Source organism: Alosa pseudoharengus, unplaced genomic scaffold (genome assembly GCF_046254945.1).
Source record: "Alosa pseudoharengus isolate Yale_2024_CS ecotype anadromous, Long Island Sound unplaced genomic scaffold, YU_APseudo_1.1 YU_APseudo_1.1_scf_17, whole genome shotgun sequence".
NCBI classification, from domain to species: Eukaryota; Metazoa; Chordata; class Actinopteri; order Clupeiformes; family Clupeidae; genus Alosa; species Alosa pseudoharengus.
The window spans coordinates 33,499,303-33,524,675 of record NW_027468640.1 but is presented as its reverse complement, the minus strand read 5'-3'; the positions used below and the strand labels follow the sequence as shown (position 1 = coordinate 33,524,675).

General features: G+C 42.6%; 1 protein-coding gene and 1 long non-coding RNA gene across 7 annotated transcripts in view; one reads left to right on the top strand and one right to left on the bottom strand.

The window, feature by feature from the left end:
• Positions 1-14,784: 14,784 nt before the first annotated feature.
• Positions 14,785-22,314, top strand: LOC143127704 (uncharacterized). Of its 5 annotated transcripts, XM_076289360.1 has the most exons (13): positions 14,799-15,103; positions 16,304-16,331; positions 16,422-16,507; positions 16,803-16,835; positions 16,960-17,049; positions 17,162-17,227; positions 17,325-17,413; positions 17,592-17,694; positions 17,930-18,044; positions 18,509-18,561; positions 19,755-19,833; positions 21,123-21,316; positions 22,117-22,314. In XM_076289360.1, exons 2-12 carry the CDS (start codon positions 16,325-16,327, stop codon positions 21,272-21,274), a joined length of 873 nt encoding a protein of 290 aa, XP_076145475.1. In that variant the 5' UTR covers positions 14,799-15,103; positions 16,304-16,324; the 3' UTR covers positions 21,275-21,316; positions 22,117-22,314. The 5 variants fall into 5 exon arrangements, 2 of the variants coding, with proteins under 2 accessions (XP_076145475.1, XP_076145474.1); XM_076289359.1 differs by having other exon boundaries at positions 14,799-16,331; XR_012987669.1 differs by lacking the exons at positions 21,123-21,316; positions 22,117-22,314 and adding an exon at positions 19,409-19,659 and having other exon boundaries at positions 14,785-16,331; positions 19,755-19,834.
• A 686-nt stretch (positions 22,315-23,000) lies between these two features.
• The window catches only part of LOC143128112 (uncharacterized), a 5,506-nt gene continuing 3,133 nt past the window's right edge, over positions 23,001-25,373 (bottom strand). Inside the window, exons 2-6 of one of the 2 annotated variants that reach the window (XR_012987815.1) lie at positions 25,168-25,373; positions 24,817-24,913; positions 24,604-24,714; positions 24,190-24,356; positions 23,001-24,050 (exon numbers count right to left, since the gene is read on the bottom strand). The exon at positions 25,168-25,373 is cut by the window's right edge and continues 704 nt beyond it. This is a non-coding gene — a long non-coding RNA (uncharacterized LOC143128112). Of the gene's footprint in view, positions 24,051-24,189; positions 24,715-24,816; positions 24,914-25,167 lie in introns of both variants that reach the window. The other variant, XR_012987814.1, reaches the window with a different exon arrangement.

Genomic DNA, 25,373 nt, shown 5'->3' with positions numbered 1-25,373 from the left:
TACTCACTGGTAAACAGAGGCGAATTCGTTTTTGTGACTCTGAAACGGCAGGTAATTTGGGGTAAAGGCAGAAAGGGGTGCCTGCCGCCAAGCACAAAGTCGGGGGAGGAGCAAAAAAATAAGCAGCCAGGGCCACTAATTGAGAGAAGTTCAGAACAACTCAGGCAATCATAGAAAGAGAGAGCGAGAGAGAGAATGGAAGAGAGAGATTTTTACTTTTAAAAACCCCTTCATCAAGAAGAAAAAAAAATGTTCAAGATCAATGTTAGTCTTAATAGTCTGTATCACCAGTTAAACACGATTCTCACAATTGCCTCACCCACAAACCATTTCTTCCCAAATGGAAAAAATGGAAAGAGAGAGAGAGGGGGGTGGAGAGATTTCAGGCCTCTCTGGCCATCTCTGACCCTTGCTTTGGACTAATGCCTGTCTTGTCCAGTTGAATGCGGAGAGAGGGAGGGAGGGAAAGAGACGGAGGGCTCCCAGGGTTCCGCGTGGGCGAGATTTAATGCGGGCCCTCCTCCCGGCCTGCGACAACGTTAGTCTTTGGACACCTGGCGCAATGACTTTGAGAAGTAATTACTCCAATCAATTGCGGCACGGCTTGAACGAGCAGAGGTGTCATAAAGTCGATGTTATGTGAGGTCCACGAGATGTAGATGGTGCTGCTTTTGGGAGTTAGCCGACACTCCAGAGCCCCCTGAAAATATGCGGAGGAATACACACACACACACACACACACACACACACACACACACACAAAGACATGCATCCACACACACACCGACACAGGCACAGAAGATGAAGGATAAGCCTATAAAACAAAAGAAGGACTCACCAAGGATTCAGCGCCGGCGCGATCGTTTGGACCAGATCTGTGCAGTTTGTCTCAAGGAGCCGATCAATCAGCGAATGCAATCCAACTCCTAAATGAGCTCCGAGGAATGGAGACGAAGTAGGAGAAGTTCTCAGTTTAACTGTGACCCATTCTTCATGGGGCCCAGTGAGAGAGGGGTCTGCGTGTCAATCGGCCCCAAATTGATTCGACTGATGGCTCATTCCGTGACATTTCTTAGTTTCAATTCGACCAGGACACAAAATATTTCTCTCCCATGTTGCCACTTATGGTGCAATATTCAATAAGCCTGATTCAATTGAACTTAAGTATTTTGTGTAAAATCATCCATTTGAAACAGTCTAGGCACACTTTGTCTGCTGTGTTGAACAACTGAATAAGGAGAGAAGGCATTTTTCTGAAACCCTAAATAGAGTAAATTAGGCGAAATGTGGTAGTACATTAATGTGTGCGCATGAAATGTTCTCAGGCCAGCTTCCCTTACTCCAGCTCTACCCGGCGGCTCTCCTGGGACTGCTCTGGGGCCAGCTGTTAAAGTCACCTTGGGAGAGGGAGGGGTGTATCTCCCCTCTTGGGATGCTGTGTGGGTGGGCCTAATTAGCGCGATAGCAATCGCTGTTCATGTGGATATCAGCTCATACGAACGTATAACGTGCGAAAAAAATAGGCGAGAAAGATCCTTATCGGAGCCATCAGACTTATCACGAAAAGATGGTTTGGTGAGACAACAACAATAATAGTTAGATTATGTTTTTTCTGAAACAAGATTGAGATCTGGGTGAGTGATATAGCTGAAAGGATATGATTGACCGATGATGATTATGGGCCAATATAGCACGCGATGTGGTAAAGGCTTTGGAGAGCGGAGAGTCAGGGGCTGTTTAGTAGTCTGTCTTTGTCCTGTGGCTCTGCTCATCAGTGGAGCGGAGGAGGAGTGATACATTTTCCCCCCTCTGTCACCGGGTGAGTCATGCAGGGAAGGCCATAATGGAGCACAATAGCCGCTGTCCAAAGTGACACACTTACTGATGCATTGCGGAGTGCTTCTCCGGCACTTTGGCAGAGATTGAGTCTAATTGCTCAGTTTGGTGATGGAGAGATGGGGGAGGAAAGAATATCAACAAAAAAAGTGTCTGTGTATGTGTGTGTGTGTGTTTGTTTGTGAGAGAGAGAGAGAGAGAGAGAGAGAGAAAGGGGTGTGAAAGAGAGAGGACACGTAAAAGCATACCAAAGTTGACATGTGACGAGATTTGTTTGCGCAACCGCTAAAGCGGCACCTCCTGAAAATAACTGTTATTTAACTTGCCACAGCGCTGACCTGATTAGGCAGACAGAACAATGGCGCTGCCACTTGTGCACTTCCAACTTTCCCCGGGCCAGCACGCCGGCTGATGATATATAATATCTCTTGGCATGGGAGTTAATTATAACATGGAGCAAAAGCGCGCGTGGCACCGGAGGCCAGCAATCTGAAAGCCGCTGCATCGGTGGAGGAGGACGACTGTAATCAGTCCTGTCAGAGCGAGACAGTCGCTTGAGCTGCGCCACAACGTGAAGGTTTTGTGACGGTCGTGATGACACCTCGTGCTGACCTCCTCCCCTCGCACTATCACCATGGTTAAAGGCAACATCACAACCGTTTGGTGAGGGGAATGGTAACAACCTCAAGACAAGGCCTTCCAAAAAAGGGAATATGAGTAGGCTATGAGTAGTAGATAGATAGATACTTTATTGATCCCCAAGGGGAAATTCAAGGTCTCAGTAGCATACAGACATCACACCCATGCACTTACAGCAGAAAAAGTAATATACAAGTAAACAACTCCACTGTACAATAGAGACAGTAGAAGATAAACATAATATTAAAATACTAAATACTAAATATACTATAAAACCGAAATCAAATAGTATATGAGTAGTCTATGAATAGGCTATGAGTAGTGTATGAGTAGGCTACGAGTAGGCTATGAGTAGCTGTAGGCCCTGTGTAAGCCCTGGCTACAAGCAGGAAATGTTTACTCTGTGTCTGGAACTGCTGGTTCAGAATTGGCATAATTTGTTTTATTTGTTCATTAACATATTATGTGCTCTGTAGAGTGGGTTCAGTGTACTAAACATATGAAAGACACAAAACAAACAATCAAAGAACAAAGCAATAACAGTTGAGCATATTTGTGTTTTTTTTTTTTTTTTAGTTCTGTTCATTGTAAAGCAGGATAACATTTGAGCTATGTTGCAAAACAAACTCGGCTATGTGGTTCAGACTAATATTTTCTGCCGCAGTCTCGTGAATCTGTCAAATCGGAAGATAGCGCAACACAAAAACACAGGATACTCCATTTGAGGGACAAGCAGTCATTCCGCGAGACGTTCATAAATTACCCGCTGATCTGAAGACACTGGCGAGACAGACAAACACAGAGAGAGAGAAACAACAACGCTACTCTGTCCCTTTAAAATCTCACCGCTCAGCCTTGTCTCCCATCAATCTGACAGGCTACATCACTTCAATAAACCTGTCGGTCTAGACGCACTTGCCACTCAGTCTGCTGGATTTAATTTAAACAGCTGTTCCCTCGCCGCAGAAGCAGAAGGCATGTATGTTACCGATCTGTGAAGAGCTAGGAGCGAGAAAAGCGGTCCCGTGAAACGAAAAAAGGAGAAAAAAAAAGTTTCCTGTGGGAATGCCCCCACCCCACCCTACTCTTCTCTTCCCTCGGCAAATAAACACCACAAACATTAATCATGGTGTATTTACCACAGATTATTTAATTTCAAGAATCTCCACACACCCAGACACTCCACACAATACATGCAATTCCCCGGAATAGTGAAATTTGACCAGGCTAAACCTGATTCTCATATTATAAAACATCACATTGCCTTCTCTATATTTAAAAAGTAACCCACAGAGAAGGCATTTACCTTGGGTTAAACTGCTCGCTTGCCTGCTTCAGAGCTAGAACTCCTGGGTCTCCCTCTGGAGAATCAGAACGCATCTGAATCGGAACGGGCCTAACACATCTCACAAAGGACTCCATGCGGTGTACAGTATCCAGCATGATGCTGGTGCAGACTGCAAGAATAGACCTGAGGCAGTAGGTGGTTGTATTCCTGTGGCAGCAGAGCGCATCTGAGAAACCTCAGAGTCCATTGTTCACATTCATTGTGGAGATCTGGAGAGTAGTCATCATGGGTATGGGGGCACTTGAGGGCAGCTATGAGAAGCAGATGCGTTTGTGTGTTTGAATGCAACTCCTATAGGAACCAAATAAGCAACAAGAGTAGTGTTTGTAATTGTTATGATTATGGCTGAGATTGGGCTTTGTTTGCATATGAGTCAGTGACAGCTGTAACCTTGACATGGCATTGTAAAGGTCACACGTTATCTGTAGGACTATACATACAATTAAAGTATGCTTGCGTAGGCGATGAACAAAGTACACCATGAATAGCTGGATTTAGTGTATCTATTTCACTTATTTTTTTCATTTATTCATCCATGAAGAATCATTTACAGAACAAGCATAACCTCGTTGTTATCTGCATCTGTTATGCTTAATGGGGCATACATATGTATTCAGTGTATTTACCTATATGTGCATGTTTTGTGAATAACTGATTAAATAGCGCAACTTAAATAGAATAAAACACAATTGTCTTCACTATATTGTGCTGCTTGACTAGTTATTTCTGGATGGTTTGGCCATATTAGTCAGCCAGGCGAGCTAAAGACGTGCCGTGGGTGAGCTCAGTCCGTGGGGTGGTGGAGCTTGCACTGCGGCTTCAGGTGCCACACCGAGCTGCAGAGACTGATAGAGTCTTGAAGTCAGCGTGGCCTGGCATGGAGTGGCATGGTGTGGTGTGGTGTGGCGCGGGGTGGTGTGGCATGGTGGCCAACTCACTGAGCAGATTGCCTGGCCACTAAAGAGGTGCGACGGGGCCTGGCGCGTGCCACGCCGGTGCCCAGCAGAGAGCCACAGATGACCAGGTAGCCCATCCGTGTCGCCCCGTGGCCCTACTGAGAATCTGCCAGTCACACACCCAATAGAGAGACAGAGAGAGGGGGAGGAAGGGAAGGAGGAACGGAGAGAGAGAAAGAGAGAGGGAGGGGTGGATATGACCCCCCCGGGCGGGTGCTGTGTGCCAAGCTGTCTGCTAGAGTGCTTCATTCCCTCTCTCTCTCTCTCTCTCTCTCTCTTCGCACTTGCCCATTCTGCACATGCCAACGCATGCCACGGCGATCTGCGCAGGGGCATAGGGTGGGGCCGTCACGCTCTCGGAGGCAGACGAAGGGTAGTTAGCACAAGGCAGAAGGGGCAGAGCAACAACTCTAACATCATCTTTCTTCTACAATTCCCTACATTTATTTAACAATTCCTCAATTCCCCCCAGGGTTAATTAAGTATCTATATATCTATCTATCTATCTATCTATCTATCTATCTATCTATATCTATCTATCTACATATATATCGATCTATATACATATCTATCTATTTGCAAGTTTTTGCACATCTGAGACACAAAACATGTTTCATTTTCCCAGTTGTTGTTTCTCTCCATCTCTCTTCATGTCTCCTTTGTTCCATTTACTCATGTCTTCACTCGTGTCTTTTCTTCCGTGCCTGCGTGTGGATTCTTACACAGCCCAATGGCTTAGTTTTACATTGTTAGCTTACTCCATATACAAATATGAAGCTGTTCAGAAGTATGTATGTCAACATACAGAGATGTGATATAGCTCTGGGTCTTTTAAGCATATGTTTGTTTGTATTCTCCTCTCTAGTGTCTGTGCTTGCCATCTCACTGTATGCTTGTTTCTCACAGGCTTTCATGCTGATATCTCAGATTGGTTTGAGTTGCTTTGATTTCAAATGAAATTCAGTCAGAGCTCTATCCATTTTGTGACCCATCTCACATAGCTCTGTAGGGTAGTCCGAAAATATGAGAAGGAAAAGTTTCAACTCACAACTCACTCTGATCAGTGAGACAGCGATACCACGTCACAAGCAACTTTAAACATTTGTAGTGTTCTCCAGTAGCCTAGAAATCTAGTTCTCCAGCACACAGCTGAATAAATATATATGTATAGCAGTTTATATAAATAAATACATGTGTGTGTTAGCGAAAGAGCGGAAGTCTTCTCGCTAGCCTACTGCTATGTTAGGGATGTGTGTATGAATGTGTATGTGTGTTTCTATTTGTATTTGCGAATGTGATAGGGCTAGAAGTTTGGTATATGGTTGGGCCTGTGTGTGTGTGTGTGTGTGTGTGTGTGTGTGTGTGTGTGTGTGTGTGTCTCTGGGTGTGAAAGCAAGCAGCAGCAGCAGCTGAGTTTGGCCGTGCGTGGTTAGTTTTGTTTGGCTGCGTGTCAGCCTTTGACAGATGCCTGGATGGGACTGAGGCTGACAGGGGCTGGTGTTGATGGGAGAGATGTGCGGATGCTACTGCAGCGCTGCACATATGGCTGCCATACACAGAGCATGGCTTGCAGGGAGGGAGAGAGAGAGAGAGACAGAAAGAGACAGACAGACAGACAGACAGATAAGATATATATATAGATAGATAGATAGATAGATAGATAGATAGATAGATAGATAGATAGATAGATAGATAGATCCAGCAAAGTTTAGAAGTAAAATGTTGCCTAAAGCACAGTGATATACTCTCCAATAGTTTGGCTCTGAACCAATTAGAATTTCAAAAGGTTGTCAGTCAGAGTGACAGAGGCAGGGCTGCTCTGGGTAGATTAGAGAGTGGGAGAATGAGATTTGTTTCTTGTTTATTTGTTTGTTTAAATTATATATTTATTTAATTGTGTATTTATTTCATATTATATTTCTATAATGAAAGGGTAGCACTGGCCCATTAACAGGACTTCCATATTGCATCCCTCACAGACGGAGAGTAAAGTGTACATCGAGCGCAGGATCTGGAAACGCTTGAAAGAGTAAATAGCTGTGAGGGACTTGACATGAATGAGAGAAGAAGGGGGCGTTTAAACCCACATAAAAACAGTGTGGATAATATAGACAAGACTATAATTATGCAGTACTTTATTACACCGTCTATCTTAACAGGAGAGTGATGACATGTACAGCCAAATAGGGATTTGGACTGCTCTCTTCCTCTCAACAACCACCCCCCCCCCCCCCAACCCCAAATCCTTTGATAGAACGAAATAATTGATTGCACTCAGATGAAAGCTGACACACTTTAGCGATGCGGTGCAACGTTGGCCCTCTGATGCTGAGCAGTCGGTGCCTTCTGAGCAGCAGCTAAATAGAGTTACAAATGCCACCGCTCATTAAGAGAAACACGTCACTTTAGTGAGTCGCTGCGCGTGGCTCTCACTGACTACACAACTGTGTGATGTTACAAACGCTTTCATGAAGCACACAAGTCTTTAAATGATAAGAGATGCTTTGATTTTAAATGTGTGTGTGTGTGTGTGTGTGTGTGTGTTTCTTTTTATTATTATTATTAGTCTGCACACATGTGTGTTTTAATCCTTTCTTCTTCTTCTTTGTCTTGATGATCTTTGAATTTAGCATATCTATATCTAGCACATAAACTACGGCCATTTCAGAGTTCAGAGGCGTTGGTCTCCACACACTCACTGTGTGGCGTACGCACACACGCACACACACACACGCACACACACACGGCAACATCACGCCTGCCTATTCAAACTTGACACTCAGTGGTAGACCAGAGGATCCCACACTGTAAATCCCACACAGAGGGAGAGAGAGCGAGCCTATCCACAGTCCAATCTCTCTGTCTCTGTCTCTCTCTCTCACACACACACACACACACACACACACACACACACACACACACACACACACACACACACACACACACACACACACACATACACACACACACACACACGCATACTCACACTCACTCACGCACACTCACTCACAGGCCCAATTCAATCTGAAGCCTAAAAGAGTGGAAAGGTCCACATGCCCCCTCAAAATCATTTCTCTCGCACTGTGGGAAAGGGGCATAATGCTTGACCGATCCATGGCACTAGACAAGAATGATCTACACACACACACACACACACACACACACACACACACACTCTCTCTCTCTCTCTCTCTCTCTCTCTCTCTCTCTCTATCTCTCTCTCATACACACACACACACACACACACAAAGACATTCACAAAATCAAAGCCCGCACAACCACACAAATACTTGCTTGTGGAGAAACACTTAGACTCAGTCTGTCAGTCTCTCTCTCTCTCTCTCTCTCTCTCTTACACACACACACACACACACACACACACACACACACACAGACACACACGCACACACACAGAGAGTCCATATTTGTTAGGCCTGGAAGGCATGCATTTGGCTTCAGTTGACCTGAGAGAGGGCAAAGAGGGGAATGCGTATTCTCACTGCCCCAATAGCCTGGCATACAGCCAAACAGCCAATCACCATTAGAGGGGGTTTTATTCTGCCCACTACTGTCCCCCCATGTCACACACACACACACACACACACACACACACACACACACACACACACACACACACACACACACACACACACACACACACACAGTCCCCACTCCCACTACCACCATCTTAACAGTCAGCTCACCTCCTCCTTGAGTGGAGTGTGTGTGGGAATTTAGGAGTGACAAGCCCAGAAAAGATGTCTTGGGTACAGGCCAATGCTCTCTCTCTCTCTGTAACTGTAACTCTCTCTCTCTCTCCCCCCTCTCTCTCTATTCTATTCAATTCAATGTTCTTTATTGGCATGAATGTGCAGAGTGTACAATATTGAGCATTAAAAAGAGCATTAACATCATTAATACTATTACCAATGTTAATAATAATAATAATAATAATAATAATAATAATAATAATAATAATAATCAATAATCAATAATCAATAATAATGATAAATATTGCTGAATATATATCCTGCCTCTGTCATTCGATGTAATTATGTGTGTATTCCTATATATCTCACCCAAACCTTCACTAGGTGTGCTGTAAGAAGCAGCTGTGTGTGCAAGCTATGAAGTGTTCAGTGCTTTTTTAGTTTAATACGCTAAGTGTTCAGTCTGAGCAGAGGGACTGTTTATCCAGAAGGGTGTTGAACATGATTAATGTTGGATCTGATCTGACACATAGACACTCACTCACTCACTCCCTTACAAAGAAGCTGCACCAGGCTCGTAACTGAAGCTTTCCGTTCACAGAGCGTAGGTTAATAATACTGAAACTAATAATAATAATAATAATAATAATAATAATAATAACAATAATCAATAATAATGGGTTCTATAAGCCTCCTCAAGTGCACTGGTGAAGATTTCAGATTTATTTTTTAATGGTGATGGGGAGTGGCGGAGGACATTTGGAAATGACTCCTTAACAAAGTAAAAGCATTTTCTGGATGAAGACAGATTAACTGAAGAGGGCTCATCAAATGTAAATGTTCGTTTGTAGACCATCAAGACAGCTCTCCAGCCACAAATTACAGTGCATTTCCTGGCCAATTACGCCCAATGAGTGGCATATTATTTCACGTTAAATATCAGGCTGGGATATGAGACCCTTTTCATTTCCTCAAGTGTGCTTCAGAGCTCAGGATCAGCCCTGGAGAGAGAGAGGCAGAGAAAAGCACAAGAAAGGGTAGAGATGGTTTGAAGAGAAAAGCAAGATGGAAATAGAGTTCCTCTGAGGATAGAGTTCCTCTGAGGACTTGTTGATGTTTCATGGTTTTTTTTCTGTCCCGGACTTGTGTTTTCTCTGTCGAATGAGTTGAGGGATGCTGAGAACGCGACTCTTGCGTTGATTAATTAGCAGGATTAGCAGCGCTGACAGTGGACAGTGGCCCGTCTCCATCTCCTTGAGCATGGTGACTAATGAGAACAGGTTGCCTTGAGATGGATGGGGAGCGAGTGCCCTGTCTGTGGCTGGAGATTCATCTTCAGGTAAACAGATGCATTTTCAGAACTTCCGATCAAAACGGAGGACGCGTAATTAGTCGAAACATTAGTTTGATGTCACGTGTGACGTAAATGACCTCTGTTATGTCACACGGTTCACCCGAAAGGAGTCTCAGATTTTCAAGTCACTCTTAGGAGTTCACCAAAGTATGAAGGGCATGAAGCGTTGACACATAATGCAATGGTATCAATCAATACATGCGATCAATTGATACCGTGGCATGCGCCGATTCTCGACCCTCTCCAAGATAATGGTGACCCCCTTTTCGGCCGTGACACATTTTGATGTATGGACCCTTCCTTTTCATCTCCTCGATGAGCCACACCTGTGCATTTCAGGTGTCAAGTCCTGGCTGCTCTGCAATACACATACCGTATGACGAGGAGGGACTCGCCTTTTTGCAAAAAAACAATGACAATAAAACAAAATCCAATCTCCAAAAATACGTGCGACTCCCATTGGAGTGACAAATGTTTTGCCCGCCTCCGGCGAGCTTCCAACTGCTCCATTTCCCACCTCCCTGCTCCCCCTCATTTCTCTCTCTCTCTCTCTTTCTCTGTCTTGCTCTCTTTCTCTCTCCCCCTCTCTTTATCTGCGTCTCCCACACACTATATATCATCTTTCCTTCATGTCTTCCCCTCTAACTCAGATCATTCATTACACTCTCATTTTCTATCTCAACTCTCTCTTTCCCTCTCTCTTTCCCTCTCTCTCCCTCTCTTTCCCTCTCTCTCTCTCTCCATTCAGGGTGCCTCCAGTGTGTGTTGACAACATGCCTGTGCACATTCAAGAAGTCCATTTGGTGCCAACGCCACAGCTGATTTGGGTGATGTCTGGGTATGTGTGTGTGTGTGTGTGTGTGTGTGTGTGTGTGTGTGTGTGTATGTGTGTGCGTGTGTGTGTGTGTGTGGAGTGGATTTGGGCAGTATGTGTGGGCAGGTGGGAGGTAGCAGGATGTGTGTGCGCATTCCATCAATGTTTGGATCTCCTGTGTTAAGATCCAAATAAAAGCATTACAGTGTGTGGCAGGGGCTGGGGGGATTGTTGAGACAGGGAAGGGGGTGATTGTCTGTCTCGCATCCGCTACTGTGTCCGGGGGCCAGCTACCCCGTGCCCCCACCCTTGGTCATTTGCGTGGCACTTGATGAACACAGCATGGATGGAGTCCTGGCCATTAAACACAGCTCTGGGTCAGCATCCATGCAACCATGGAGATAGCCTTCAGCCCTGCAGAGACAGGAGGAGAGAGGAGAGGGATTTAGGCCGGATGAAACAGGAGACTTTTAACCATAACCAACAGACTACTAATGGTGATTCTGTGTGTGATATTTTTACCATGAGAAATTATGGGGTTTTTTTTAGACTTGATTTTGTTGCAATTAATTAAATTACAAACTATCAAATACAACTATTAAATGATACATAGGTCATAATTTACTGTGAGGAATGATATGACAAGTAAAAGCTTGTATTTATGCATGAATTGTGTGGATATTGTCTCTGTGCTACACATTGTTGTACATGTTTACAAAGAAACCCCCCACTCCCCAGGAGTGCATTAGGGGATAGTGTGTGAGTGAGTCATGCTTCCTGTTTTGTACCTTGGGAGTCACATGATTGTTGTTGCGAGAATTTGTTCTTCTGCTCCGTTCCTCTAGTTCTGATTAGTACATACAGTATCTTCTGTCATCCAGCCGCCGCCGAGCAGAAAGGGGCCAACGGGGTGGATAAAGTAGGCTCCCTTGTTCCCGCAATCACCGAGTGAACTGCGGAGCCGCTAATCGCAGTTTAGCCTGAGGAGGGGGTATTTGGAGGGGTATTTTTACCCCACTCGGATTGGCATTTCCCACATGGATGCCCCAGTGTCTGAGTTGCCGTGCTGTGCTGTGCTGTAACTGTACCACTGTATGAGTCCTTTGTGAGCGCTCAGATCAATTAGGGGGGTAAAAATAAACACTTCCTCTGTCTTCCACCCCCAACCCGCCATCACATCCCCACCTCCGGCACTACAGCAGAGAGAGATGGCGCATTATCCCCGCAAATCCAATACATTTAGGGCGCCACGCCGTTTAATGGGGTGGAATCGTCCGGATCACCAGTAATGCAGCGGTAAGGGGGTGGTGGTGGTGGGGGGGGGGGGGGGGTCAGCAGGGGTAAGTTTCGTCCTTTCAGGAGAGTTTAAAGGAGTTCCGGAACATTCCACGGCACCCTGTTCAGACAGACACAGGGCATTAAATTTGAGTTCAATGTTATCAAGTCAAGCACAGGTGCATGGGAAGAGAGAGACACAAAGACATTTAAAAGAAAAAGAGAGAGAGAAAGACAGAGAGAGAAAGACAGAGATAGAAATGTGTAAGCAGTTACCCTAAACAGAGAGAGGAGGTGGAGAAGAGACTAAGCCACTGATGAAGTATATGAGGAATAGGATAACTACATGAAAAATGCAGAAAATATAGCGAGGTAGAGAAAGAATGAAAGAACGGAAGAAGTAGATGATCAAAGACAGGGAGGGGTGGAGGGATTCTCAGCCTCTGCCCCATGCTGACGTGAGCGATAAGCTAACCTCTGCGAGCACAATTAACGCCCGACCATAAATACACACTCAGTTGATTTAAGTTGATTAAAATTCCGCACTCAATTTTTACTGTCAGGGAACCTTGAAGGAGGCTATTTCTGGCCCCCCAACTCACACTTTATTTGTTTGTTCTGGTGGCCAGCTTGTCCTCTGCTCAAGCTTCGTTTAAATATGTCACAGCACACAGTCCCTCGAGTGCCAAAACTCAGAGCTTTCCAGAAGGGCGAAATGACACAAAGCACACATCCCTCTCTCTCTGTGTGTGTGTGTGTGTGTGTGTGTGTCTATGTGTGTGTGTGAGTGTGCATACTGGTGTTTTCCATTCATGTGTGTCTATGTACGTGCGCATGTGTTTAGGTCGAATGCTTTTGACTTTGACTTGGCAGCTGGCACACTTTATGTCTTTAAAACCTTGAAAGCTAAGCAGAAAAAAAACACTTATTTTTTACCCTAAATGACAAACATAGCAGTAGGGTGACCATGGCTGAAACTACTATGCAACCTCCATTTAGAGAGAGAAAAAAAAAGATGGGAACTGCTTGCTCAGCTACATGTAGGATTAAATATTAACCATGCCACCTAAAACACCACCGCCGCATATAACAACACACACGCAAGGCATTTGACAATGAAAACAACATAGGTAAACAAAATGTCTGGATTAGTGCCAGTATAGCAGAACAAATGTTACAGATGTGTGAGAAGTAGCATACCCTTACTCACTAATATGGCTGACCAGAGCCAGATTCTCTGGGCCAGAGAATCCCTGGCTGTGTTTGGGGTATTAATCGTTTACTACATAGTGCTCTTCATATTGAACGTGGTTGTTATTCACTCTTTATAGTGCACGAGAGGATATCCCAAATGTAGGGATCGAACAGGATCCTCATTTTAGAACTCACCTTCGCCTCGAATCAGGCATTCCATTCAATTTGCCAAAAAAGTGAATGTGAATTTGTTTTTTAGGGAGGCAGAATTATGCCAAAGCAAATCAACCTCCCTCATTGATTCTACCTCACCTGACTTAAAAGGCAACAACATTTTACAGCCAGATCTCATACCTTACCATGGCTCCAATGCCGTACCTAATGCTGGACATTAAGGAAAGAGAACCTGTATATACAGGCCATTAAAATCTGGGGTTTCAGCATGCTGAGCCAGAATGAAAAAGCAAGCAAGAGATAGAATGAGAGAAAGAGAGAGTGAGAGAGAGAGAGAGAGAGAGAGAGAGAGAGAGAGAGAGAGAGAGAGAGAAACCAAAACAGGAATGTGCTTCATAAGCAGCAGGTCTGGATACAAATAGTGTTGCAGCACTCTGAAAATTTATGGAGGGGTTCTGCCATACTCAGCCAGTGGGTCAGTAAATCTACACCGCACTCGTTCTCTGAGAGAGAGGGAGAGAGAGATAGGGAGGGAAGAGAGAGAGAGAGAGAGAGCCCTTGCATGCACACTGTTTAATTAAGGACTTCTGGGAATTATAATCAACGCTGAAAGAGTCGCCACGGTGATGAAGCATAAATCCATAGCGGCGAAGCAGACGGGCTCCAATCTAATGCGTCGGCAATATTGCTCTATGGGTAAACAACTGCATTGTGAATTGTGTGTGTGTGTGTGTGTGTGTGTGTGTGTGTGTGTGTGTGTGTGTGTGTGTGTGTGTGTGTGTGTGTGTGTGTGTGTGTGTGTACACCCGGCATATGTGCTCCAGAAGACATTTATACATTTGTGTGTGTTTGCATGCATATGTGTATGTGTATAGGCACATTAGGCAGGCATGCAATCATGTTTTTGGAGTGCACTCACACATGTTGCTGTTTGTGGGAACCTCTGTGTGTGTGTGTGTGTGTGTGTGTGTGTGTGTGTGTGTGTGTGTGTGTGTGTGTGTGTGTGTGTGTGCATGTGCATACTGTATGTGTGTGTGTGTGTGTGTGTGTGTGTGTGTGTGTGTGTGTACTCATGTGCTGAATGTCACTCCCTGTGCACAGCCTCATGTTCACGCAAGTGAATTGGGGTGAAATCATGTTTAAATGAGATGATTTCCGAACATGGACACACATGCACTGTAAGTCTGTGTGCGTGCGTGTCTGGTCAACAGAACATTTGTGTCAGTGCCCCAACCACTGCACTTTACAGTTCAATCACCCTATAGATTCTATACATTCTCTCACACAGCCACCAACATTTTATACAGTACCATGCAGAAAAAAGACCTTGAGAGGTCTCTGTTTTAAAAGTTTATTGCAAACTTTTAATCAAGCTCTGGTCTGATTATTGAAATAATTTAAGACAAAGTTGTAGCAATTTGCTTGCTGACATTGTTAAGGCCCTTCAATAGATTTTCATCAGCTAAGCCAAAGCAGACTAATTTGGTTGGTCATGGGTGGTCAACTTGTATATCAACTTGAGTACCACTACAAGCAGGTGCACCTTCAGCTGAGGACCCGCACGATCTGATATCACCAAGTAACTAACAGTCCAGGATCAATAACGAAGTTATTTGCCCTGGATTAACATTACAACCAACCAATAAGTGGCAAGTTTGGATTGTGATGTGATTAAAAGTGCGACGTGAAGGTGAAAAAAACAGGCTCCCGCCAATTTCACATTTCAGAGCTACTAGCCGTGCATCGCAGACAAGTGGATTCTTCACTGTGTGATTCTTGATTCTTTACAATCGTGCCTTACAGGTAAGAGCCTATTTCCAAGAGTTTTAAGCACTCAAAACGATTATTTGCCTCTTGAACGTTTTCAAAACCATTATAGAGTTAATGTGTCTAAAAACAATCTAATAATGATATCTAGCATAACTAGGTAGTGTGTTAGCTGTTCTAAATTTGGAAAAGGTTGAGCTACCAAGTCTGATATTGATACGAAAAAAAATATTAGTGCCCAGTTATATCTCTTAACATGATGGAATGCCTGTCATTAGGCTGTAGGCTAAGCACTTTGATCCTATGAAAAACAGGCTACCTAGCATGACCAGCTAGTGCAATAGCAGACTTGTGGTGGTATGAACTAGCCTAAAGGTAGCTTAGCCTACTACTAAAATGTTCAAGCTAATAGCCAGTGTGAGTCTGTAGACATGTTTGCATAAATAATATTACAGACAAAACTCCTTAGCAATGTGTGTTTTAATCAAACTTTATGGCATTAGCAACGCATGCACGCGATGCTACAATTAGCTGCAAGTCTCCCGCCTCACATGAAAGTGGTGGTGTTGGGGGGCAATTTATTTCTGACAGACAGAAATATCACACCTTCATTGATAGCAGTGGAGGTGATGAAAGTGAATTTGAATTGAAACGGATTAGCAATAAAAAATAAAGCGTTAGTCCAGGAGCATCACAGAATCACATTTATCTTGTGGTATCGCAAAATGTTAGCCCAGGACCATCACAGAGTGACATTCATCCTGGACTGTTGTTTATTGTTAGTCCTGGACAATCACAGCCACAGTTTTTCTATGCTGTCATTAAGTGTTGATCCAGGACCATCACAGAGTGACATTCATCCTGGACTGTTGTTTATTGTTAGTCCTGGACAATCACAACCACAGTTATTCTATGCTGTCATTAAGTGTTGATCCAGGACCATCACAGAGTGACATTCATCCTGGACTGTTGTTTATTGTTAGTCCTGGACAATCACAGCCACAGTTTTTCTATGCTGTCATTAAGTGTTGATCCAGGACCATCACAGAGTGACATTCATCCTGGACTGTTGTTTATTGTTAGTCCTGGACAATCACAGCCGCAGTTATTCTATGCTGTCATTAAGTGTTGATCCAGGACCACCAGCATTATGTTTAGCCTGGGCCCACATATGACAGTGACATTCATCCTTACTTTGTCCACACCTTATTTTAATCATTTGAATCTATGTTTCAGAAAACTGGGAAACCTTTCAGGATGCCTGGTAAGTGTGAAAGGCTGCGTGATAAAAAGTGTCATCATTAGTTTATTTCAAATTATGTCAAATTAAAGATATCCTTTTCCTTTTTATTAGATAACCTTGTTGGAACGGTTGGACCTCACACTATCTATGTGTCTAGTCTGAAGAATCTTTTCGAGGACGCATATATTTCAGATGAGGTTCCAACTAATTTTCAGCCATGTGTCTATATGTTAATGTAGATGCATGGAAATTATGTCACATATGATTTTAAGTTTTAAAACCAGATAAATTGCTACTTTTACTTTTTGAAAAAATATGTAAATACAACATTAAAAGCTGGAGGGGGGGGGCATGGTAGAATTTGCCTATTAACCTACTAGTGCTGTTCAGCAAACAATGTACAGCAAATTTTGGGTTCAAAGAGTAATTTGAAAGAAAACCATTGGAATGCATGCAGGAATTTGAATTGATCTAACTATGTTTCTTCAACAGGTGATCGATTCTTTCCTTTTTCTGCTCTGCAAGGTATTATTATTAATACTGAGCATTTAATTATCAGTACTCATGAGGCAGATGCAGGATGTGATAATATACTTTGGCTAAGTTTTTAAATGTAATCTCACTATTTCTGTGTTTTTGTTTGACGCAGGACTCTCCAGGTACCATTCATGTACCAAGCCACATAATGACCAAAATCTCGGAGGGTTCTTCTAGAGCCAGAAACTCCTACTTTTTGAAGGTGTGTGTGTGTATTTTCTTAATGTGCAGTAGGTCAGCAGACTTGGGCTTACTATACCTATTGTGGTCATTTAAATTTTGACGTTTTTAACTTCTTCTTTCTCTCCTGTTAGATGAACATCTTCCAGAAGTATGTCGTGGGAGCCATGCTGGAGAACAGCAATCATTGGACTCTTTTTGTAAGTGCTCTGCTGCTTGCTCTTTTTCACATGCTTTCCGTGCATAAAAACTGTTGAAATTTGGAATCTGTAAAACTCACAATGTTCTCTGCTCTAGTATGCAGGCATAGAACGGAGAATTGTAGTTTATATGAACTCCCTTGGAGAGTCCAAAGCCAAGGAACAGGATATCCTGAACAACTGGAGGTAAAATCCGCAAACAGTGGCAACCTATTTTTTACCTGATTAACACTATACTGGGGTCCATTTCCCTAATGCATAGTTCCTAACTATGATGCACCTTCTGTGGTAGCCGAGTTACAGTTATAACTCCTTGAATCTATACAAAATAACTACCTCATTATCTTTTCTCCATTCTGACCAGCTCATTTGCTGCAGCGAGGGGCTGTGATGGGCCCTGGGAGATTGTTAATGTCCAGCATCCAATGCAGACAGATGGACACTCTTGTGGTGTCCATGTCATTCTGGTAATTTTTGTTGATATTGCATTGCATTGTTGCACTAAATCAGTGATTATTTTTGTCAACATAGCACTCACTATATTTCTTCAGTGCCCTCATCACATACTGTACATATTCAAACCTGGAAGCTACTTATAAGTACAGTTCAATCTTCCGGAACATTTAGCATGTCTGCTGGAGAAGGTTTTGGTCACAAGCTTATTTCTCTAATCTTTAGGCCACTTTGTTCTTCATTCCCCAGTATGCACAAGCGCTCTTACATGGTGGGGCAGTTGAGCAGGGCATTGTGAAGGACTTTGGATGGGAGATGTCCGAAATACGAGCACAGCTGTGCCATGATCTTTTCAGGTCATTAGGTAAAGTATTTCAGTTATCTAACATTATACATAGTATACATAGTAAATGGGATAGATTTGTTTATGCTTTTACTTAAAGTCCCACTGCGGCAAAAGTCGAGTTTGTAACTGTATTCCACATCTGTTCTGTTCTATGTAGCTCTGTCGAATATTTGGGCACTGACACCTGATATTCTTAATGTGCATAAAAAGATGATTCAAATGACACCAAATAAGTTTGCTATAGGCTATTTACTTCCACCTTTGACTTCCACCTTCGCTTTTAGGACTATAAAGGCCTAAAAATAACCTTTTTTTTTGTAATGCCCACTATGCTTTACCACCAACACATTCTGATGATGTGAGTACACACAGGATGAGGAAGAAACCCTGAATACAAATCATGTTAATTTATGGTATACATGAAATTGGTTAACCATCAGCATGGTTTCTATGTATTAACTTTAAATTAATTTCATCTGTAGACAGGACACAAAAGTGCAGCGACTGCCGGCGGATAATGCGATCTGAAACAAAGGTGAAGTATACCATGTAACCATTTATGGGAATAATCTTTATTGGGGCAGTTTAAAAATCATGTTTGAGTGTAACTATCATTTGTTTGACCTATTCTCCGTCCTCACTTTGCTTCGAGTACCCTTATTTCGTCCCTTCATGTACACCAGGGGTATTCAATTACTTAAGCCCTCCTCAAGCAATGGCCCGGAGCATCATAATATTTGAATGATTAACATGCCTGTATAGGCTATCTGTCTATCTATCTATCTATCTATCTATCTTTTTTATTTATCTATCTATATCAAAGTCCTTTTAGGCAAGTCCCTCCACTCGGCGGCGATATCTCAATGCTTTTTGGGGACTTATCGGGCATCTATTCGGCAGAAATGCGCATGGCTTCACAACACCAACTTTGCTCCAGCTGCGAGATCACAACACATGATTGGCACAATGTCTTCACAACACACCACATGATTGGCTCAATGTATTCACATGTCCACGTTTTGCCGCGGAAGGGGTGGGATATGTGTAGACAGACTAACCCAATGCATTTCTATAGAGGATTTTCTGAGTGCTGTGTCTCTTTATTAGAAAGTCTCTGTCTATATATCCGGCTATTGGGAGTAAAACAGAGTAGCCTGAGCTATTTTAAGATCTTAACGTGAACTTGAAATAAGATTTAAGCTGAGACAAGGAGGGATATTCCACAGCTGGTTCCTTGAACCCATCCATCAACAACTTTAAATGTTTTTTGTAAGGTATCACCAATATCAATTTAATGTTACAGATGTGTGGCTACATACTGTACATTCTTAAAATGGTTCTGGTCTAGAATATCTATTGAAAACTTCACAATGTGTTTTTAGAGCGTGATCTGCAGGGGACCTGATGGCTATTTTTAGAAGGTGCGCTGGGGGCGCCTCATAGCCGTTCTGCGGGCTACCTGGTGCCCGCGGGCACTGTGTTGGAGACCACTGTGTTATAGCCTACGAAACATTTAGCGCAGCTGTGAAAATCTGTAGTGAAAATCTCAATATGGTCCGGATAGGATCACGTCAGGGTCCGGGTCCGGACCCAGACCGCGGCCCGCCAATTGAAGACCCCTGATGTACACCATGTAGGAATGACAATTAACACACCTTCCTAAATTTAAAAACCTTAATCCTTAAAGTGTAACTTTATTAGTATTTGACAACTTTCTTTCCATTTAAGGTCAAGTGTGATGGCTGTGCTGCCTACAGGCATGCACGCTGTGCAACAAAAGTGTGTCCTATTTGCGCCTATTGTAAAGGTGAGTACATATTCTGTTCAACAATTTATCACTCTAATTTTACTTAGTATAAAACTTTTTTAACATTAACAGATGATTGATAACTGCATGTGAACTGATTGTGAACTTAGTTGTACTGAACTTGAATTCATGATTCTAAAATGCTACAGAGCACTTACATTCATCTTTATACTTCAGAGATCAGAAAAAATTTAGCAGACAAGGGACAGATTTTTGGGAGTATATGGGGAGAAGACATGGAAGAAGAAGGAAGGAAAGGAAGGAGGAAGGAAGATATGTTAGGAGATGAAGGGGGAGAAGATCAGGGAAAGGGAAACCTTGAGGGCAGTGACAGCAAGGACGAAGACCAGGGCAGGGTCCAGGAAATGGAGGAAGAAGAACAGGGACAGGTCCAGGAAAAGGAGGAAGAAGAACAGGGACAGGTCCAGGAAAAGGAGGAAGAAGAACAGGGACAGGTCCAGGAAAAGGAGGAAGAAGAACAGGGACTGGCCCAGGAAAAGGAGGACGGCCAGAGACTGGCCCAGGAAAAGGAGGAGCAAGGCAGTATTGCAGTCCCTGGTCGCCTAGCGGTCACGGGGGCCAAAAAAAAAATGTACAAAATGACTCCGGCGGAAATACAGCGAAGAATTAAAGGTGAAAACATGTCGGCCAATGTCTTCAGGAGTCTTATTGGGGTAGGTTTTCATGAAATGTCTGTAGTGCCAATTTATATTCCTAATCACATTGAGGATAAGTAAGTATAAGTATATATACTCTTGTGATCCTGTGAGGGAAATTTGGTCTCTGCATTTATCCCAATCTGTGAATTAGTGAAACACTCTCCGCACACCGTGAACCACACACTAATCCCGGTGCAGTGAGCTGCCTGCAACAACAGTGGCTCGTGGAACAGTGAGGGGTTAGGTGCCTTGCTCAAGGGCACTTCAGCCGTGCCTACTGATCGGGGTTCGAACAGGCAACCCTCCGGTTCCAAGTCCGAAGCGCTAACCAGTAGGCCACGGCTGCCTCAACCCACTATACAGTTGCCAGTGAAATTATTCAACCCCCTCTTGATATTGTTTAACTATTTTTTTTTTTCAAGAAACAGTGTACCTGACCCAATTTAGACCGCACTATATAAAACAAGATGTGGTTTAACTAAATTCAACCCAAAATGGCTCCAACAAGCTTCTTCAAATTACCACTGTGCTGCCAAATCCTACAAAGATAGGGACTCTTTTTTTACTTTTAAGCTATAGATTCAAAAAGAAATAGAGTCCTTACAATTTTCAATTTCATTCTCTTTCTAGGGAAGAAGGGCAAACCTGCCTCCAGTGGTACTGCAGCAGCCACCAAAAAAGAAAACAAAAACGACAATTTTCAGCTGTCTTACAGAGGGAGAGGCCATGGACTTGGCGGATGGGTTTGCAGGGAGCCTGGTCCACAATGTCAATTCAGCTGACATCTGTCAGGGTGTCACTGAAGACATGGCAGACAAAACAAAGTAAGTATTATGATCCAATCACAGTATTATAGTTCGTCAAGTCTGAAGTATCACCTCAATGCACCTGTCTGTACTGTATATCATCACATTGCACTTTTCTGCTTATTTGCACCTCTGGTTAGACGCAAACTGCATTTTGTTGTCTTTGTACTTGTACTCTTCACAATCAATGGCAATGAAGTTGAATCTAACCTAAACTAATCTTTGACAGTGAATGGAAACTTCAGTCATTTGCATTTATCATGCTAAAAATCTGATTCTAGGCACTACACTGATGCCAAACCTGATTTACATTTACAAGGCGGGATGTGATAAAAGCATGGATAATTGTTTTTTGTGATTGTTGTGATATTAAAAAAAAAGGTTTGAGCTTAGCTAAAGTTCTTAGATGATAAAAGCGGCCCTTCACCACACTGCTCACTAGTTTACTAAAATTGAAAGAACTATCAACTAGGACACCAATATTTTTAACTACAGTTTGCAGATATGCAGAAAGGAGGCCTAGTGTGCTGATTGAGCTGTTAATGATGCTGGGGTAGCCAAATTAATATCACTTCAGTTCAGTCATTGAGTTGTAGAAAAGTGTATAATGTTAGTTTGGCTTTTCATTGATTGACTCGTCTGCCAAAATTGTTTTTAAAATATGTCTAAATATGTAAAATATGTAATAGCCAAAAATGGATGCATGTGATTTAGTTTATTTTTTAATCGATTCACAGCCCTAGTTTTAAACCATATGCCATACCGTAGGTCTTATAATAATTTGTTGTTTTGCTGTGATTGATGTTTTTTTTTCACAGACAGACTCTGATGAAGATGATCCAAAACGCCAAAATGTACGATTGCGACTCTGCTTTTAGTTTAGAGACCCATTAGTTCGGACCAGCTGCACTGGTCCATGTTCTTTCCGTGCTGTGCGCGAAATTGGATCAATTGAATGTTTAGTCCCAAAATGTAAAAAAATAAAAATACTAAACAGAATGATGTCGTTGTTGTTCATGATGCAGACTTTTTAGTTTCTAAATAAAAACATATTCTTCATTCTGAGTTTCTTTTTTTTAAATAATTTCATACATTTACATGTATGGGCAAATTGAACACACAATAACACTGTCTAATCAGTTCAAGTAGTTCATTGTCGTGCTACTCCAACGGAATTACCGGTATAAGTAATAATAATGGGGTGTGATGAAATAGTGTGTGTAGGGAGGGGGTATGGTATAATGGTTAGGCTAGCCTACAGAAAATCTAATTAACCAAATTGTGTGATATGAGTTTTTAAATGTATGCCTACAATGGTTTATTAAGGAAACATATAGTGATTTATATGGTCAGTCATAATGTTCAATTTAATGAATAGTAAGGGAATTTGCACCATAGCCAATGCAGACAAAATTTCATATCTGCTGTGAGTCATGTCAGCTGGCGCAGGCGCAATCTATTATTTAATAATGTGCGTTCTACATGCAGTCACTTTTTTCCATAGACTGAAAGGAAACAAGCCCCCCCCCCCCCCCGTATTCTCCATAAAGATTAGTCAATTATGTACCTACTTCCTTCTGACATTCTCTAAATGACTTACGCCTACTGGTTGTGTGGGGTGTAATGGTGTGTGTGTTGGGGGGTGTAAAGATGACACAGAACACGCACGATAATTTGTGTTCTAGACACATGCTTTATTAGTACTCTCATTCATGTTATACTGAATCAAACAATTTTTAATCTCATACAGAATCAGAACCAACTTCACCGTCATAACAGAGTTCATAGCTTAACCAACTCTTGTTTTATTATACACCCCTGAGGTCAGATCAGGCCCGGATCTGGGCAACATCCGCTACAAGTAACAGCGGAGACAGTCTTTCATCACATATCATCAATATGCACACATAATTATACTGTAAGAGCATTAGACAGTATCTTTTGCCTGTTGCACTACAAGGGTTTGGTTTAGAATTGCCCTGACCCCCATTACTGCTTAGAGAATCTGAGGCGTTTATGTTTAAATGTTGAGCTTCTCAATCGCTTTTTGAGAGGGTAATCAGGGGTTTCCACTGTCTTCGCTGGTGTTTCAGCTTTGCAAGACAAAGTGCCTGAACCCATAGTACCTTTTCGACTTGGAAATAATGGTCTGATTTTAAGGGTTCTGTCAACAACATTAATGGGATATGGGACATTGATGTGACCTTGACTCTCTGCCTGTACAACATGGCTATGTAGTCTGTCTATCATATCTTCAATGCGATTGGGAATGTTTGTCCAACAGCTAACAATCCGCGTGACATTCATTAATTTTTCAACACTTGTCAACTCAGTAGTACTGCTCCCCATGGTTGGCACAGAAACTCCTGCACTGTCTGAATTGCTTTGCACCAATTTATCTGTGTTTAGATTATCCATAGTACTAGTGCTACATATGGTTGGCCCAGGGACATCTGCACTGTCTGAATGACTTTGCACTGATTTCTCTGTGATTAGATTGCCAATTGTAGTGCTTCCAGTGGTTGGCAATGGGACATACAGAGTGTCAGAATTACTTTGATCAAATCCTCTGTTTTTTTCTGGTGAAGTACAATGAATGAATGTGCATTTATTCTTTATACGTCCAGCAAATTGCAAATTTTGGATGATTGTAAAGTAATCCTCAGCTTTTCCCAGAAGCACTTGAATGAGGTCATCGATGCGCCTGTTTCTGGAGCCGCCGAGAAACTGGTACTTCAGCCTGTGGAAAAATCTGAAGAACAATATTTATAAAACAATAATTATACTGATTGCTATCAATGCTAGACACCTGTTAAATACACAGTAGGATATGTATGGCTAATAACTTAGTATGTATAGCATGTAAGGTTGGGCAAAAATGACATTTTTACCGTTCAATCACATTATTCGTTTCCGAATCCAAGTGGTTGAAGCAACGTCCATAATTTGACCACATGTGCCCAATATCCTCCCAGTGCCTTTTGAAGTAATGGCACACAGCTGGGTACTGTTTAAATTCATGACAGAACTTCTCTGATGTGGCTTTGTATTCAGCAACCTCCAAGAAATATGAAAAACACAAGTTTACATGGTACATGAATCACATCATTTTCAAATACATTAGTGGATGTAGTATGCTGTAACATGATGAAGATATGTCAAAATACTACAAATAAGCTATGTACAGTACACCTAAAACATGCCTAGAATTTCAACTCACAACATATCGCTATAGCCTACTTCACCATAGTAATGCCTATATTATCAAGTCCACGCATGCACAGACCTACTTACAATACACTTACAGTTTTACAAGCCTTGAGTTTGCAAAAAAAAGATATTATGCAATCTCTGATCTTAACATTGGAGGGTCCATGCACACTAGAGTCCGTTTTGGATAGCCATCTTTCAACTGCCTGTTGATTAAGGGAAACAATTAAACAATGGAGGACACTGACTAAATCTGAGAGTGTAAAGAAAAGCTATTGCAATATGCAGTGGACTTAAAAATGATCTACCTGCAAGACGTGATACCAGCACAAAAGGATGGCAGACTCTGGGAAAGTACTTGATAATGCATTGATTTCAGCATAGTCCTTGTCAACCATGAATGCCCTAAAAGGAAGGTTATGGCAAAATGGGTGTGACCAAAACTCAGTGCATGGTGGGGGTGTAGGTTCCAATACAGTATAAATTAAAAAAAAAAATGAACTTGGACACCATACACAGCCAATGTAAAGATGTGCCCAACAGGCTTACGTTTTTAGATTAGTAAAGATACTAGAGAGGCATGAGCCAGGTCATTGACACGAGAACCGTCACACAATTGCAACATGCACACATAAAACAAAACACTGATTTCGGTTTACCTTGGAGGGCACAAGAACTGCTTCCTCAGTTGTGCAAGAGCTTTCTCCAGAGTGTTTTGGCATTCGTTGCTAACAATGGCATATGCCACCGGAACTCCTCGTCCATGATCATCCCTTACAAGGAGTGTGAGCAGAGGAAAGTCATACTGATTGACACAGTGAGTGGTGTCCACAAACACAAGCTGCTTTCCATATTTATCTAAGTT